General features: G+C 44.6%; 1 protein-coding gene across 2 annotated transcripts in view; it reads left to right on the forward strand.

Moving 5' to 3' along the window:
- Window positions 1–17296, forward strand: part of CHN2 (chimerin 2) — a 299494-nt gene that overhangs the window by 245038 nt on the left and 37160 nt on the right. The window contains exon 1 of one of the 2 annotated variants that reach the window (XM_060632802.3): window positions 14229–14354. The exons of the other annotated variant lie outside the window; for it this stretch is intronic. Coding sequence (XP_060488785.1) covers window positions 14352–14354 — 3 coding nt within the window. The 5' untranslated portion in view covers window positions 14229–14351. Of the gene's footprint in view, window positions 1–14228; window positions 14355–17296 lie in introns of those variants that run through there. 2 annotated transcript variants of the gene reach the window in all.

The raw sequence follows: 17296 nt of genomic DNA on the forward strand, positions 1-17296 counted from the left end.
CACTCGTTCACATCACCAAGTATGTTCGTTGCCCAGAGGACGATCATCTTACATTCCTACTCATTAAGTTACTATAATTATACCCACACGGGGTATAATTGATTTTAATTTTCACTCTGAGGTAGCTCCAGGTTACAACCGTGAGTCTCTCACCTTGGAGAACTCTCTCCCTTTATTTAGCATTTAAACGAGTATCAGGAGGGAAACACAAGAAGTAATTACGAGGAGAAACCAAGTGTTGAAAGGGGCAGCGTTTGAAGCGCTTGGCCGTCCTACGTGGCAGTGCGTGGTTCCAGTTCAGTCCGTGGGAAGTCAGCTGGGTGGCCCCAGGGAGCAAGGCGCCCCGACGTTGATGAATTGTACAGCGGTACCCGTTCTAATGCGATTCTTGCCCACGGCTCAGTAGCCTCTACTTACGAATTAACACGTATTTTAAAACTCACGCACGTTACCTAAAGCTTCCAAACACGTGGTAGTAAGGTTACAATTTCAACTGCCCACTCTTTTTTCCATTAACAATTTTAGTGGGCCACGTGGGCCATAGTCAGAGATCCACCTTTAACCTCTCAGAGTTCAGCCTCCTGTTCTTAGAGGTCCCAGAAGACACTGTAGATTTTCTCATTTGTGTTTAATTTCAAATTTTCCCCGTGACGGGCAGATACGACGAGGGGTTGCTTTCAACAGGCTGTGAGTAGGGGTGTTTGTCGGATAACATGGAAGCATGGGTCTCCGTTTATTTTTAGATTGTGAAGGTGCTAGAATTAGTGGGGTGTGTTGGTTCTACTTGAGTCTCTAGGCAAATTACACAACTAAACAATTAGTTTACTAAGGGGGTGCCACCTTAGCTGATGGTATATATAACACACGCACACACCGACATGCTTCGCGCAGGATTCCGCTGTTGGCTGTCCCGTCTCTGTTCTCCCGTGGCTCCGATATTATATAATTATCTGGTTACTTGTCTCATCCCTAACTTTTAACTTTGCAAGGGCGTCCATCGAACTAGCGCTGAAGTTAATGTCTGTTGCACATGTGAAGATGGAAAGTGGTTTTGGCTAAGCCCTCATTCTGGAAGCAAGGAAACTGAGGCCTTAAGACATCAGGTTACTTGGCTAAGATCATAACACAGGGCCAAAAAAAAAAAAAAAAAAAAATGCATGTGTCGTAAGCAGGAGACTTTCCAATCAGATCAAGATATTTATCAACTGTCCCCTATCAAGTCTCAGTTTCCCTCAGTCACTTGGACATGTGAAAGGATGTGCTTTTATTCTGGCAAATACGCCCAAGAAGAGAAGTCATTTTGCTTTGGCCTTCCCCTTTGTCTATCTCATCTGCACAGTTCTTTGTGTAAGGATCCAAGGGTGTGGCGAAATATCAGAATTCGGGAACGGACGGATGTAATGCCCAGAAGACACATTTGTGAAATTCAACCAGTTAAGAACCCTGTTGCCTTGAATTGGACAGTGATTCCTTCACAAAAATGTCTCCCCTGCTTTTGAATTAAGTTACACTAAACTGAGAGAGACCAGTTCCCTGTTCCCTTTCATGTGGTTTCAGGTTTTCCCAGGCATCTTGCGTCTCCCACAGTGATGCTCCTTGCCAGGACCGTGGTGGATCAGGAGTCAAGTTCACCCCCTCCGAGGGCTCTGAAAGGCTTGGGTCCACACGCTGTAACTTTTAAAAAATTTATTCTCAAGTATCTTTTGAAAGACTTGTAGGATTTTTTTTTTTATGTTTTTTATTTTATATTTGAGAGAGAAAGACAGAGCATGAGCAGGGGAGGGGCAGAGAGAGGGGGAGACACAGACTCTGAAGCGGGCTCCAGGCTCTGAGCTGTCAGCCCAGAGCCCAACGCGGGGCTCGAACCCACAGACAGTGAGATCATGACCTGAGCCAAAATCGGATGCTCGACCTACTGAGCCATCCAGGCACCCCAAGACTTGTAGGATTTTTAGAAGAATTGTCATACTTCCTCCTTTGTATGCTTTTTATCTTCACTTCTTTTTCACACGGTACTAATTCTCTTTCTCTTACTATGGCTCCCCCTCCTCTGGTTTCCCACGTCACTGGGAATTTTTATTTTCTTTTTTTCCATTTGAAAGGGGAACGTCACCCCAGAGAAATCAGCCCAAGGTGATCCTTGCTAATCCTTCTCCCCGTACAGATCAAACTTTCCCCATTCAACCCAACTCCAGGTTTCGTCATTAGGTCAGACCACCATGGATCAGCCAGAAAGGCCCCAATTGCCTCAGGACATGAAACATCGGATTAATTGTGCACTGGGAGAGGGAATGAAGAATTCCTTTCTGAGGTCAATCAGCCCATTCCAGGAGCAAACCCACTTCACAGAGCAGCCCACAGCAGCAGGGACCTCTGCTGGGAAAGCCGTATACACCTGCTAGTCAGGGTGACATCGGCCTAGAGCCCAGGAAGGTTCTGGCTCACCCTGCCCCCCCCTCCTAGCATGCCAGGCTCACAGACATCCAGAAAAGCAAGAACAAACCTCCAGCAAACTCACAGGTAGTATAGGAGAAGCCTCTGGAAGCGTGGATATCCTGTGTTCAGAATTCTTCCGATTTTACCACTGCAAGTACTGACCAAACAGCCAATGAGGCAGCAGCAAGAGGAAGAGACTGGGAGGAGAGACGAGAGGAGATGGAAGGAAAGGAGCTGTCACACAACAGAATACACCTGGCAGATCAACTATGTCAGCATCTACCCTCGGCCTCCTCCCTCTGTTACTAAGACAAATCAAGTACAGTTGCCCCTTTTCCAAACCAGCAGCTCCAATCTCACTGCAACCCTTAGTGTTTTTCGAAGCAGATTTCTCTTGGCACCTGCACATTGGAACCACAGGGCATCTCTTAAAAATGTCAATGCCTAGCTTCCTCCCCTAGGTATTCTGGTGTAATTGATCTAGGGTGGCAAGTAGATATCTGAATTTTTAAAGACCCCCCCCCCAAGTTATTGTAAGGTGCAACGTAGTTTGGGAACCACTGCATTATTGGCCAGGTCATTCCTAACGCCCATACCTCACATACCCCCAGAACAGAACTTGAAGACACCCTCCGCTTCCTCCAAGGCACCCTTACCCTACTGTAACAATAGAAATGTGAGGGTAAATTCGGATCCAGCCAGTGTTTACTGAGCACCTGTTATATGCCATGCCCTGTGCTAGTTAGTGACTTCTTAGGCTTTGTCGTTAACCCAGCAGGAGCCCGTTTTAAAGGCAAAAAGTCGTCTTGTGAGATAAGGGTAACCATCTGATCTTTACGATCTGCAGCTTCCTGCTTCCAGGATGCTCCTCAGATAGAGTGATTTACAGGTACCTCTGTACTCATTTCAAACGTGAGAAAAGATGGTTTTACAAGGCCAGAAATGGGGGGGGGGGGGAAGGGGCAGTGAGAAGAAGTGAGATCCCAGGGGCTCGCCCCATCCACATTGAACTAACACATTTTACGATTACGATTACGATTTATGGTGAGCAAGACCGACATGACCATGTCGAATTTAGGGTTAAACAGTGCCAAAAGAAAAGCAGTTATGTAAAGAATGGTCTGAGCTAAGCCAGACACAAAGAAAAGCTTCCTGGAGAAAGTGATGAGGGGCCCAGGGGAGGTTGCAAGGATGAATAGGAGTCAGCAAGGTGAACAAAGAGGAAAGATGATGTCAGATGGGATGGAGCATATTCTAAGGGGTCCAAGTTTACAGCTATGGCCCCAGCTTACTGGGATTTTAGGCATATACTTATATAAACTCAAATTTTAAGTTATATACATAGCAGAAGAATCTCTTTATTTTCGGGCAATAAGGGTTTGTATTCTCAGGACAGTGCCAACTATGGAGATGAATCAATACTGAAAATATGACAAGAGGGAAAGGAACTTTCAGGTGTGCAATACAGCAGTGATGAACAGCAATGCCCTGCATAGGTAAAAGTTCCTGGGCAATAAACACTTTTCTTAGTCCTTAAACTGCCTTGAATGAGAACAAGGACTGGATACTATAGATTTCTATTATCCTATAGCGTAGAAATACTTTACTTTCCATACTCATTAAAACATTTGGGTGTCTATAAACTTACATTCATTTAACCTACCAATTAATGTTCTTGGAACTGTGTTTTTCTCATAATGGAAAAAATTTACCAATTGTTTCACTTTGTTTTATTTGTACAGAGAAATTAAAATACAAATGCACTATGCATAGCTCTCAGTACCGTATGTAACACTGCCTGCAACCAGGCAAGCAAGCTCAAAATAGCGGCACCCCCCCTCCAAGGACCCCTCCATCCCACACATGTATTCCTTCTCCTAATGATCTTGGTAGTTGGTTGGTTTTGGGGCTTTTGCCAGAATGCAACAGTTTTTGGAAGGATACAGGAAAATCAGCAAGAGGGCAGTTTCCTATGGACTCATATTGTTTAAGATGTGTCCTTTGGGGCTAAGAGACTACTGTTCTTATCCATCACGGGGTTTAGAAAACAAGATGGGTGGATGCCAGGACCTTGTGTCTTGGGACTTCAGACTAACTGGCACCAGGGAGCTTAGAGGTCAGGATGTGGAATGCTAGGATTCAGATGACACCCTGGGCCCTGTCCATCGAGATGTCACAGCAACTCGGAGGGGCCCACAAGAACCAGCATGTTGTGTCCAATCTCTGCTGGTAGACAAACCTGAGAATGAGTGCCCAGAGGTCGTGCCTTGCCTGCCTGGAACTGATGTCCTGAAGTGCACTTTAGGCCACCAACCATCACCTGTGACCAGTTATCCTCTGCTTATGTTTCCTCGAGTTTCCTCATCCACTGGCCCTGGATGCCTCATCGTGTGGAAGAGAAAGGACACGCAGTGGCCATCTCTGCTCCCAAGAGTGTCACCCAGGGCCAGGTGGCCAGACCACTCCCGTTCTGCTTATGTGCGCCTCATTCAAGGATACCGCGGGACACCACCAGCTACGTTTACTTAAAAAGTAGTTGTTATTCATAATAATCGTGGCAAACCTCTCCTGAGCTTTTGTTGCGTTTGGGGCACTGCAAACCCTGCGCGTGATCCGTTTTAATCCTCAGAACGATCCTGAGATTACGTGTCAAGTATTATAGTTTCCCGAACACTCGTACCACCATATACTCATCAGCCTTACGTGGTTACAACTGAGTGTGGAAAACGCTGATACTTCTAAACAGTAATGTAAATGGTAAATCTCAAAGAAAGGGATATATGTAGAATTTTTTGCAGCTTATTTAACCATAGAACAACTAGAAGCAACTGATATTATAAGGAATCCCAGTTTGAAGCCCAAGTGATGGTAGAGAAAAGGGGGTCGGCACAAAATACGCGTCATGTCCTGTGAGTAGTCTAAGAACAGTTGGGAGGAAGGTATAAGTCTAAACCATCACCGCTGGATTTGGTGTGACTGTCTTTGAAAATGGTCACTCGTGATATACCACGGATGGCCTGGGGACCCCTGAAAGTAGCTGCGGGTGTGTTTTTGGAAATGTGCCCTCTGCTCCACAGGGCTCCAAAAAAGTCTGCTGTATCCCAGGAGCAAGGAACTCCATCCGCTCCCAACACCCAGTCATAATACGCAAGGCGAGGAAGTTCATCACAGTCCGTTCATCACAGTCCCCAAGAGCCCGAAAGGCTCTTTCCTCAGCGCAACGCTGGAGCCCAGGACCGAACTACCAGCCACGTTTCTATCCCAGGACCAATATAAGCTCTTCCTCCACGCGGTTTGCTTTCTGCGAATTCACCTCCCAAAATACACCCTTCGTCCCATTTTTTTCTTCTGCTATCGAAATATTTCAAGATGCAAGCCTGTCTCTGCAGCACTGACAGATCTTCGACGCAACCCCCACCATATGTCATGAAGAGCTGCCTTCGGTGATCAAAATACTTACGGCTTATGCTTAGCTCTCTCGTGGTCTGGTCGAATTAAAACGACCGTATGGTTTTAATTGTGGCCGGTCAGAAAGTTATTTTTTTGCCACATCTCTTAAAGGTAGTCTTAGTAATACTCGGATGTCAACGCCCTCCTGAGATCAGGCCTTGCTTTGAAAGCATCACCTGCATGATCACTAAAGTTAATTTATTCATTAGATTATATATGCATACATACATATAAATGAGGCCAGGCATGGATCTGAGCAATTTACAGCTTACAACTTAAATTGCACATTTAATCATCTACGGGGTACCTACAATTACCCACGCTTTGCATTTGAGGAAATGAGGCACAAAGAAGTTAAGTGACTTGGCTGGTGTGAGGTCATCTGGCTTGGGAAGGGTTGGAGCAGGAATTTGAACCCAGGCAACTTCGCCTCGAGTCTACTCATAACAAGGAATTCTTATCAAGCAAAAACTCGTAACCATTTTTATTTTTTTATGTGTATGTATCTATTTTGAGAGCAAGCAAGAACAAGGGAGGGGCCGAGAGAGAGGGAGAGAGAATGCCAAGCAGACTCCACGCTGTCAGCACAGAGCCCGACGCGGGCCCAATCTCATGAACTGTGAGATCATGACCTCAGGCAAAATCAAGAGTCAGACTCTTGGTTCACTGAGCCACCCAGGCACCCGAACCCTTCACCACTTTCAGAGTTTAACTGCCATTTCTATGACCGTGGGGTCTGAGAAGCGCTCAGCATTTTCAACTGTAGTGGCAAATTGCCAATTACAGTGTTAGCTTCTTACACAGCTCTTGAGGAGATGGAGGGGAACCTTTACTTATTGATTAAAAAAAAATGGAGCCGTGTTTTATTTTTATTATGGCAAAACTGAAGTTAAAAAAAGTTAAACTAGGGGCGCCTGGGTGGCTCAGTCGGTTAAGCGTCCGACTTTTTGGCTCAGGTCATGATCTCCAGGTCCGTGAGTTCGAGCCCCGCGTCGGGCTCTGTGCGGACAGCTCAGAGCCTGGAGCCTATTTCAGATTCTGTGTCTCCCTCTTTCTCTGACCCTCCCCCGTTCATGCTCTGTCTCTCTCTGTCTCAAAAATAAATAAACGTTAAAAAAAATTTTTTTTTAAAGTTAAACTAGAAAATAGAAGCTCTGCTATCCCAAATCATTATTGATATATTACAAAATCTAAATTCTCATAGCTATATTATACATGTCAGGATGTAATTTTATGGGTCTAAATAAGTTTATTTAGAGAAAATCTATGTTGTACAACCATAGTTATTCTTTATTCCTTTGGCTCCTGTTACAAACAATAATATCTATGATAGAAACAGTATTTTTCTTTTAAAACTTTTACTGCTCTTGGCTCAAGGTCAAAACTCTTCAGAGATTTAACCTAAGTCATGTCTTTTTTATGGAATAACGTTCTCATGTATTTTGGGAAGACTTTAATTCGTATCAATGAAGGCCATTAAATGGCATGTTTTAGGCTCCACGGAGAGTGAATCCTTCCTTAATACCTGTTAGGTGAAGAGTTTTCATTTCCAATAAGGTTACTTAACTACTTATTTTGTACATCTGAGAGTTTCTTTAAATATAGCTATGAGATCCACAGAGGACTCTAAAACTTTTATATTTATCCAGTTTCTAGTTATGTCTAAAACTCACCTAATCTGTTTCCTAAGATAAAGCCCTCCTAGTACAAAAAGAAACTGATGCAAAATGGAAAAAAACATAGTTTTATATGTATATATTTATACACATGTAATAATAATAATGTATAAATATATATATTTCCATAGCAAAAGTTTGTTTTTTTTCTCATTCGAATCACAAAAGTAATATAATTAAAGGAATTTTGAAACATAAAGAAAATATAGACATTGGTCTATTTCCTTACAGTGATTTCTGTATGAGTTTGGATTTTTATATATATGTATAAGCATAGCACATTTATAATTTTGTATCCTGCTATTTTTACATAGCATATTTCAGCCATGTTACTGTATATGTTTCACAAACATCATTTTTGCCTGTTGCTTGAGTGTCATACTTATTTAGCTATTTCCTAAAGTTAGCCTATGCACAATATATTCCATTTTTAGCATTGGAAATGATGCTGCTCTGAATGCCATTCTGTATTTAGGGTCATTTCCTTAGGATAGATTCTTAGAAATTGAATTAGAGAACTTAAAGATAATAATATTTTGAAACTCTTCATACACATGTCCAAATTACTTTCTAAGATGATTTTAACAATGTACATTGTCTGACAATTTCCTGCCTATGTTTGATATGTGTCTGTGTGTGTGTGTGTGTGTGTGGCTTCACTTGTGCATCCTGGGAGAACATGATATTGACCAGATCTGGTGTTGCATACAGGAAAGAGCTTGGATCTCCAGTCAATGTCCTGTCTCTACAACTAACTGGCTGTGTGAATCTGTGCAACTAACTTGCCATTATGCTCTTTGTGAAATAGGGAGATTGGACCAGACCAGGCACATTCACTTATTTATAAACCTTTGTTGAGTGCTCTTGGGAGTTCCTTTTGCTAAAGAGATTAGAAAATATGGATGCAGAAAATCCTTTCTCAGGACATTACATCCTACTGGGGGACAAATATGTGGAGGAAGAATCACATGAGATTTAGGAGTAGGAACTACAGAGCAGCTCTTCCCATGTTCCAGTCTGACTTAATAGTTGCACAACTTGAGTACTGAAAGCTCTCTTAGCTCAGCTATGAAATGGGGATGATAATACGTGTCATGAGACAGATTAAATGAGGCAATGGTTAATGTGCCCGGCACAATACGTGCTCACCAATTGTTAGGACCATTGTTTTCTGTTTCATGGCTGTTGTGATTCTAATCTATTTTGTAGGTTTCAAGTGGTGGGGAGCATATTGCAGAGGGATGCCTTCACAAAAGAATATCATGTGTCCGGAGAATGGGTCCCAGGTTCTGAGCATTGACAAAATGTGGGAAGCAGTAAGAGGCACGGTCTCCGAGCAGGGTCAGAGTCACGGGCCACATCTAAGATGCTTTCTGGTCCTAATAGGCTATTATGGTCACTTCACGGAAGTGGAATGGACCTCCCACCCAAAATTTGGTTTGGTGTTGAAATTGATGATGCCACACGCCCAAGAGGATACGAAAAGTATAATTACTCACTTATTGAGGTTCCCTAGGGGGAGCAAGACAGACTTTCCAGCTGGTTTGAAGAGGGCTGGAGACAGCTACAAGTTACAACTTTAGGCTGGTTAGGGGGAGACTTGTGTTGGTTTTGACTTCCCACTGGCATCGAGGGAGGGGGCCTGCAGGCCTTCTGATTGACCTGAAAGCTGTCAGCAGTCAAATACCAAAAATGGAGTCAGACTCTTTATTACATGGGCCATGGTTTTATGGTGGACAAAGGAAATCTCAGTGGCTTTCTTCTCTTCTTACAAGGGAAAACAGTCTCTCTCGACCCCACCTCTCGCCACCCCTTCCTGCTGCTGTTCCCCTGGCTCTCCATGCACCCCCGTACTGTCTCCACAGCACCCCAAATGTGCTCCTCCCATGCTCTCTCAAAGTTTCTGCGATCAGGCTTCCCCTCTCCACTCCTTGGAAACTGCTCCTGTCAAGGTGACCACTCACTCTCATGGTGCTAAATCCTTTGGTCCTTTCTTAGTCCCCATCATACCCGACCTATCAACAGCATTAGATACAACTGATCCTCTCTTCAGTCAGCTTCCAGAATATCAAATTTGCCTTCTCTTTCGCTTTGGTCAGTTTCCTTCTGAATTTCCTGACCCCATAATAGTTGGAGTGACCCGGGGCTCAGTCCACGAGGCTCTGCTCTTTTGTGAGACTCCCTTACTATGAATCCATTGCCCCATGATAACTCCCAGGGGTGTATCCCCAGCATCTGTCTCTCCCTGGAGCTCCAGGTTTCCATGTCTAGCTGCCTCCTCCATGTTAAACACCCCCAGTGGAGTTCCTGACGTTCTCCGTCACTTTTCCCCCTTTTGTGATCTTCTTCCTCTCATTCGATGGAAACTCTATCTATTTAGTTAGTCGGGTCCCAAACTGTGTCATCATCCTGGAGGCCTCTTTTTCTCTTGCACCTCACACCTGGCCTGTCCCTTCATCCTGAGAACTCCGCGTTGACAAGCTACCGAGAATCTGACCGCCGCTCACCACCTCCACCGCTCCTACCCGCGCCCGATCCGCTGTGTTCTCTTCACCTGCATTTCCACAATAGCCTCCTAACAGGTCTCCCTGTTACCACCTTCGCCCTCCTATGGTCCTCAACGCAACAGGCGGAGCAACACTTGGTAAACGTCACTCAGATCACAGCACAAATCCACTCAAAGCCCTGCCGTGGCTGCTCGCATCCCTCCGAGTAAAGATGGGAGTCCTTTTCGGTGTCACCTTTTCAGTGAAGCCTCTCCTGACTATCCTGTTTTGAATTGCGCCCTCTATCTCTAGCCTGTATTCTCACTTTGCTTTTCTTCCTAGCACTTCTCCCCTTCCAGAACAGTATATAATGTATTTATTAGTTCTGTGTGTGTCTGCTCTCCAGGAGAACGGAGACCTTTGTCAGTTGTTCACTACTCTAACCCACTGATGTTAAAGAGGGCCTGATATATAATTGGTGTCTAATAACTATTTGCTGAGGGAAGAGAAGGGAAGGGAAGGGAGGAGGGAGGAAGGGAAGGAGGAAAGGGAGGAGAAGTGTCTGTATCACCACACACACTCTGACATTCAATCTGAGAAGGAGCTACAGGGTCATATACTTGGCATAAGGCCGGTCAACACACAACTATGAGGACCAGTAGTGGAATTTGAAAATCCCAGTCACCGCTCACACAGGAGACCAGAAATAAACTTCGATTCGTATTCGGAATTTGCAGGCATCCGTGTTTCAGAACTGCTGGGTTCAGAAATACCCCCAGGAGCTATATCGGGGCAGTATGAGCTGCACAGCTGTGAATGGCGTCAGAAACTATTTTGTTTGGGTGATTGTTCACTGTAAAAGCTCAGTAGGGGATTTGAGATATTTTTTGTGTGAAACTGCGGAAAAGCCACTTCATCGGAATCGTCGTCGTTTGCAACATAGGAGCGTTCGCATGCAGAAAATAGCGGGTCAGTTTGATTTTTTTCTTTCGATAAAGGTGTGCCTTACCCCAATTGCTTACCAAAAAACCTGGTGGAAAAGTAGCTTGAGGCTCTGTTTGGCGCGTTCTGCTCTGCAAATTGCCATACTGTAGTGTGACAAGAAAATATAATTCAGCAAACCTACAGCCTCTGGCAGGGTTCTCAGGGTCAGCTGCCGTGAGCGGCAATGGCAGTGAAAGGATAAGAGAGAACCACACCGGGGTTCTCCTCTTCAGTTGGGTGCCGTAAGGCAAAAATTGAGCATCTCTGGCTTTTGTGATAAAACCCACGAGTCAATCACTTTGAGCACCTACTTCTCCGGCCAGAACTGGGAAGGCACATGACAGCAAGGAAATACAAAGAAAAGGAAATGGCTATGGAATATGAGAAAAGAAAGAAAATAGCAGCTGAGAATTTCGCAATAGTGGCTTCTCCCTTAAAACAGGCACTGTTTCCCTGGGTCTTAGTTGTACACAAGGTTACCTAAAATATTCGAAAGCCGTGCTAAGGCACTCGATTCCGCAAATGCTCCTCTCTCTCAAAAATAACCCTGCCGACCTTTCTTAAACTTGGCCTTTGAGAAACCTAAGGGTTTTGAAGTTCTCGTTTAAGCGAATGGATTACTACACCCCGATGCACAACTTTCTTCTTCCCCCTTTCAAGAACCGCACACAAGGGGCGCCTGGGTGGCGCAGTCGGTTAAGCGTCCGACTTCAGCCAGGTCACGATCTCGCGGTCTGTGAGTTCGAGCCCCGCATCAGGCTCTGGGCTGATGGCTCGGAGCCTGGAGCCTGTTTCCGATTCTGTGTCTCCCTCTCTCTCTGCCCCTCCCCCGTTCATGCTCTGTCTCTCTCTGTCCCAAAAATAAATAAAAAAACGTTGAAAAAAAAAATTAAAAAAAAAAAAAAAAAAAAAAAAAAGAACCGCACACAAAAACAAAGCAACGACAACTGCATGGTGAAATGTGTGAGAGGCTTCACATAAGCTGGAAATTCTGTCTCGCAGAGTACCTCCTGTGTCCACATCTAAGGAGTCCGTGAGACACATCAGCACTTAGGCAAAATTGTTGACCTCAGCCTCAATAAAGCAGCTGGAGAAATAGTATAGGAAGGACGGTGATTATACCATTACACGCCCACTCAACCCAAGAAGTATCCAACTATCTGTTTTCCTCCCAGTAAGGTGCTTTGGTCCATTTTAGAGCCCACACGGGTCCTTCCGTTTGGGGTGAATGTTGGCTGCTGCGCGTAAAGGGAAATGAGTCGTAAAAGAGGCAGGGAGACCAGTCCTTTGGCCCTTTGTGTCTCTCGTATTGAGAGTGGCCATCTGTCCCCGGAGAACAATTGGAGTGGCAGCTGGGTATGTTGTGCCATCAGAAATAAAACCCTCTTCTTCTCGGACCACGGCGCAGCAGGCTTGGAGGTCGCCAGGAGTTTTAGGAGTCGGCCAGGGCAGCTGTTGGTACCTGATATTTTCAGTGGACTCCGATAGAGCCAGGATCCTGCCTCTCTGATGAGGGCCTGGGCAGGAGGGATGGCAGGGTGCCCCCCCCCCACCCTCTCTCGTTTCTTTAGCAGTCATGGGGATGGGTTTGCAGTTCCCTCATATCCCTGGGTTGTCTTCTTCCTCTTTCAGGGCTGAAAACCACAAGCAGAGAATACAGCAAACACAGGGCAGTTCTGAGGGGGAGCAAAGAAGATTCATCTGGCCCTAGTAGTTTTCAGAGTTCATGGGATCAGTTAGGCTGGGCTTAGTGGCATTAAGAAAAGAAAACCGGCCCTTTGGTTATCATTCAATAATTGGGGCTACTCTTCACTTAGAATTTCTGTTTTTTTCACTTACCAACAGGAATAGAGAGGCAGATCTAGGATGCCCCAGCAAAACCCATATTGCCTACCTCTTATCCACTAGTCCCATGTATGTACATGCATATGCATGTGTGTGTGTGTGTGTGTGTGTATGCATGTATATATTTTTTTTCATTTCAAGCTGACTGAATGCCTGCAGCATCTTAGCCGAGTGTCTCTGGGCGGGACTTCATGTTTTGTGGCTTTGAAGAAATACCGTGCAGTCCAGACTCATCACCCAGCTCCAGAACCCCAGACATGTGTGTGGGAAGTGAACTGAGGGTCTAAGAAAAATACGAGAACGCGCTGACTCTTGTAAAACTTGTAAGTCGTTTTAATGGAAGGCAAGAAAAGTAGAAAGATGCAAAAAAAAAAAAAAATGAGTATTCACTTTTCATACAACAAAACTTTCATGAGTGCCAAGCTAGGGTTGGTGTCCTGCTAATCCCTCGAGATGCGTTAATAGAACTGTAGGGAGTGCACCATTTTAAAAGTTTTTCAAGAGGTCCCTGGGAGCAGAGAGGAGAAAGGAGTCCTTGTGTCAGTGAGCAGTTAGCCACCGCTGTGGATCCACTAGAACCAAAGTGTCAGGGATTCCCATGGAAAGAAAACCAAGACACTGGCTTCTCTTCCCCTGGACATTGCCTGTTAGGACCTCAGTTTCCTTAACTGTCAGATGACGATAATGACACCCATTCCACCTTCCTCGTAGAGGAAAGACATCATATCATACAATGTACCCCACAAATATGTGATGCTACTTTTAATTCTATGCTCGTGCCAAACCTGGTCATGTCCCTTAAGGCCTGATCCTGCAGGGTCTCCCTGTTTCCAGGGCCCCATCTTGTGACACCAGAAGCCCGACAACTTGGTCAAAAGGAAACCTAAAGAGCATGGCACCTGGATTTTATTTATGTGTTCATTTATTCATTCATTCATTGCATGCAAGCAGGGGAGGAGCAGAGGGAGCAGGAGAGAGAGAGAATCTTAAGCAGGGTCCACGCCCAGCGCTGGTCGGGGCCAGGCGACTCAGGGCTCTATCTCACACACCATGAGATCATGATCTGAGCCGAAATCAAGAGTCCGACGCTTAACCAACTGAGCCACCCAGGTGTCCTGACCCCTGGATTTTATGTCAAAGACTCGCAGAAGTAAAATGACTAGGTAAACCGACAGTGATGTGGCCCTCTGACATCAAGATATTTTATAGCCATGGACATTCATTCATTCATCCAGTAAAATTTACTAAGAGCCTACTTTGTGCCAGGGGCGAAGTATGGCCCTGGGGTCTTATTTGTGATGAAAGCACACGCAGCTCCTGATGTCATAAAGCTAGTCATCTAGAAGGGGTCATGGATAATAATTTTAAAAGCATACTAATAGCTTATGATTATAACTTCTCAAGGTGACAGGAGGAAAGGGATCGGAGGCAAGGCTGGAAAGGTGGCAGGACCCGACGCGGGCCCCTGTAGGTCATGGTATGGATTTTTGCTTTTAGCTTAAAAATCCATGGAGGTTTTAAGTAGCACAGTGGGAGGTGGGGGTGGGCTGGCATAGAAACATGATCACACTTTGTGTTTGAAAAGGTATTGATTCCTTTGCGGGAGGGGAGGGCGTTCACTAAGCATTTACCGCGTGGATATCTCCATCTTCTCTAACCATCCCCTGGGTTGAAGCACTTGGGATTAGTGCCTCGGCTTTCCATGCCGGGAGCGTTTTAGAATCCCCTGGAGGATTTTTTAAAATCCAGGGTCCGTCCCCAGAAATCTGGATTTAATTGGTCAGAGATGGAATTGGAACATGGCTTTTGTTTCTTTGTTTGTTCCCAGGTGATTCTAAGTATCTTCAAGGTTGAGACCAATAGGTTCAGTGGAAAGCACAAAATGGGTCCTCAAAGTGTGGTCCCAACATCAGCATCACCTGGGAGTCTGTTAGAGATGCAGATTCTTAGGCCTGATCTCCCATTGATGGAGTCAGAAATGCTGAGGCGAGGGCCCAACAGTCTGTGTTTTAACAAGCCTTCTGGGGGTTCTGAGGTTGACCCCAGGGTAAGAAGCACTAAACGGTAGAGGGGTCACAGGCGAGAGAACCCAGAGCAGGATCTGATTCTAGATCTAGCTGTAGAGAAGCCCTGTGATGGGATGGGAGCAAAGAGCACACAAATCATTAAACTTCTCTGACCCTCAGTTTCTCACCTGTGAAAAGAGCAGGCAGGATTGGATGAGCCCAAAGGTGGTCTATGATGTTAAGGATTTATTATCTGGGCACACTAAACCCAAGAAAGTTTTAGTTTTGTAAAAGGTACTTTTACAAAATCTATATATTTTTTTTCCTTTTTTTCAAGTTTTATTTAAATTCTAGTTAGTTAACATATAGGATAAAATTGGTTTCAGGTGTAGAATTGAGTGATTCATCACGTACATACGTACATCACCCAATGCTCATCACAAGTGCCCTCCTTAATACCCTACAAAATCTGTCTTTCTATATAATGGCGGTAGAATGTAGTCATTGTAGGAAACTCAAAAAGTACAGAAAAGAAGAAAGAAGAAAGTAAATGTCCTTTAAAATATCTTCACCCAGAGATGACGGTTTCTTTCCTCCAACAGTAAGGTATGCTGGAGATATTCTGGTGTGTTTTCTTCGGATATTCTCCGTGAATGTACTTAAAAAAGTGAGAATCATACTAAATATGTTTCAAGAGGCTACTTCTTACCCAACTATTATCTCAGGAGCATATCCCTTCATCATTAACAGTTACTTTAATCATCTTTGTTAGTGCCTACGTGATAGTCCATTACATATTTTTACACCATAATTTAACCTCTCCCTATCGCGTGTGTAAGTCTTTTCTCATTGCTTGATACTATTGTTACGATGAGTATCTATCTCTTTACCTATGTATCTTTTCTACTTAATTCTTGGTCTGAAGATCTTCTTAAGAGAATCCTGGAAATACAATCATTGGATCAATACACATGAGACATTTGATACGTTGCCAACTTTTCCCCCCAGACTCGAGCTACTTCACGCAGACATAGCCAAGTATCAGAGAGCTCTCCTCACGACCCCCTCGCCAGCCTTAATAGTATTGATTTTCATTTCCTATACCTCCACGAGGCAACAGCTGCCTATAGCTGCAGGGTAGTGTTTGCATCAGGGGCAGAGGTCAGTCTTTCTCGCTCCCTAAGGGGGACTCAGACTCCAGGGACAGAGAAGTGAGAGAGGCCCCAGGAACGTAAGAGCTGGGGCTGGAAGAGTGAAGAGAGACTCTCCAGGGATGGATGGTGACATTTTCAATGAACCCTCCTAAAAACGCAGAGTGGACTTTACTTGAAGTCTGTGGAAGAATTGCAGATTGGTGAGAAATCACCTTTTCTAGAAATTGGTACTAAATGAGGCAAAATGTCATGGTCCCCAGAGGTGGGCTTGCCTGAGCCAAGGTGGAGAGGGGCTATTGGGTGGATGAATTCTGAGGTCCCGTCTGGGTTTATGATGCTAGGTGACTAAAGTCAGCACAGAAGGAAGGGTATGCCTCTTTCTCCCACCATCTTTCTCTCCTGGGCACTTTACATGCACACAAGCACCCCAGTGGGTTTCGTTTTCCCACGTCTTCCTGCCCACCGACCCACCATTGCCCCCCCTCTCTTCATCTGACACCCTTCCTACTGCCTTCTTGTTACCTGATTCTTTCTTGGCTTTGGGATCCAAACCATAGAAAAAAGGACAGTGAGAGGCCATAAAAAATAGAATCCCAACCCTTATTTATAAAAAGGAAAAAAGGAAGTGGTAAGCTTATTTCACTATTTATTTATAGTCCCACCTACTTCCAAAAGTATCTTAAGTAGTTCCTGCTTTGGAAGAAGCCTCAGGGAAAACAACATTCTCCTCTGTAAAAACCAGACCAGGAACACCAGGCCTGGGAGTTGCTAATGGTTAACAAGGGAGATGAGAGTAATTTTGGCATTTAACCCCTGGATGTTTTTAAATGTGGGCATTATTTGAATGAGGCTGTTTAGAGGGTGATTAAAAGCATAGATTGATTATTTACCCAAAACAACTGAAAATAGGTGTTCAAGCAGAAACTTATTAGCAGCATTATTTACAAACAGCCAAAAGATGAAAATAACCCAAATCATCAACAAATGTATTATATCCACACAACGGATTGTTATTCAGCAAAAGTCAGTGAAGTACTGATACATGCTCTGATATAGATGAACCTTGAAAACATTTTCCTAAGTGAGGGAAGCCAGACACAAAAGGCCATATATCGCACGATTCCATTTATATGAAATGTTCAGAATAGGTAAATCCATAGAGATAGAAAGCAGATTGTGGTGACCAGGGGCCTGAGGACGAGGGGAACGGTGAGGGACCGCTTAATGGGTATGGAGTCTCATGTTGGATGATGGAATGT

Source organism: Panthera onca, chromosome A2, assembly GCF_046562875.1.
Source record: "Panthera onca isolate mPanOnc1 chromosome A2, mPanOnc1 haplotype 2, whole genome shotgun sequence".
In the NCBI taxonomy this organism is placed as follows: domain Eukaryota; kingdom Metazoa; phylum Chordata; class Mammalia; order Carnivora; family Felidae; genus Panthera; species Panthera onca.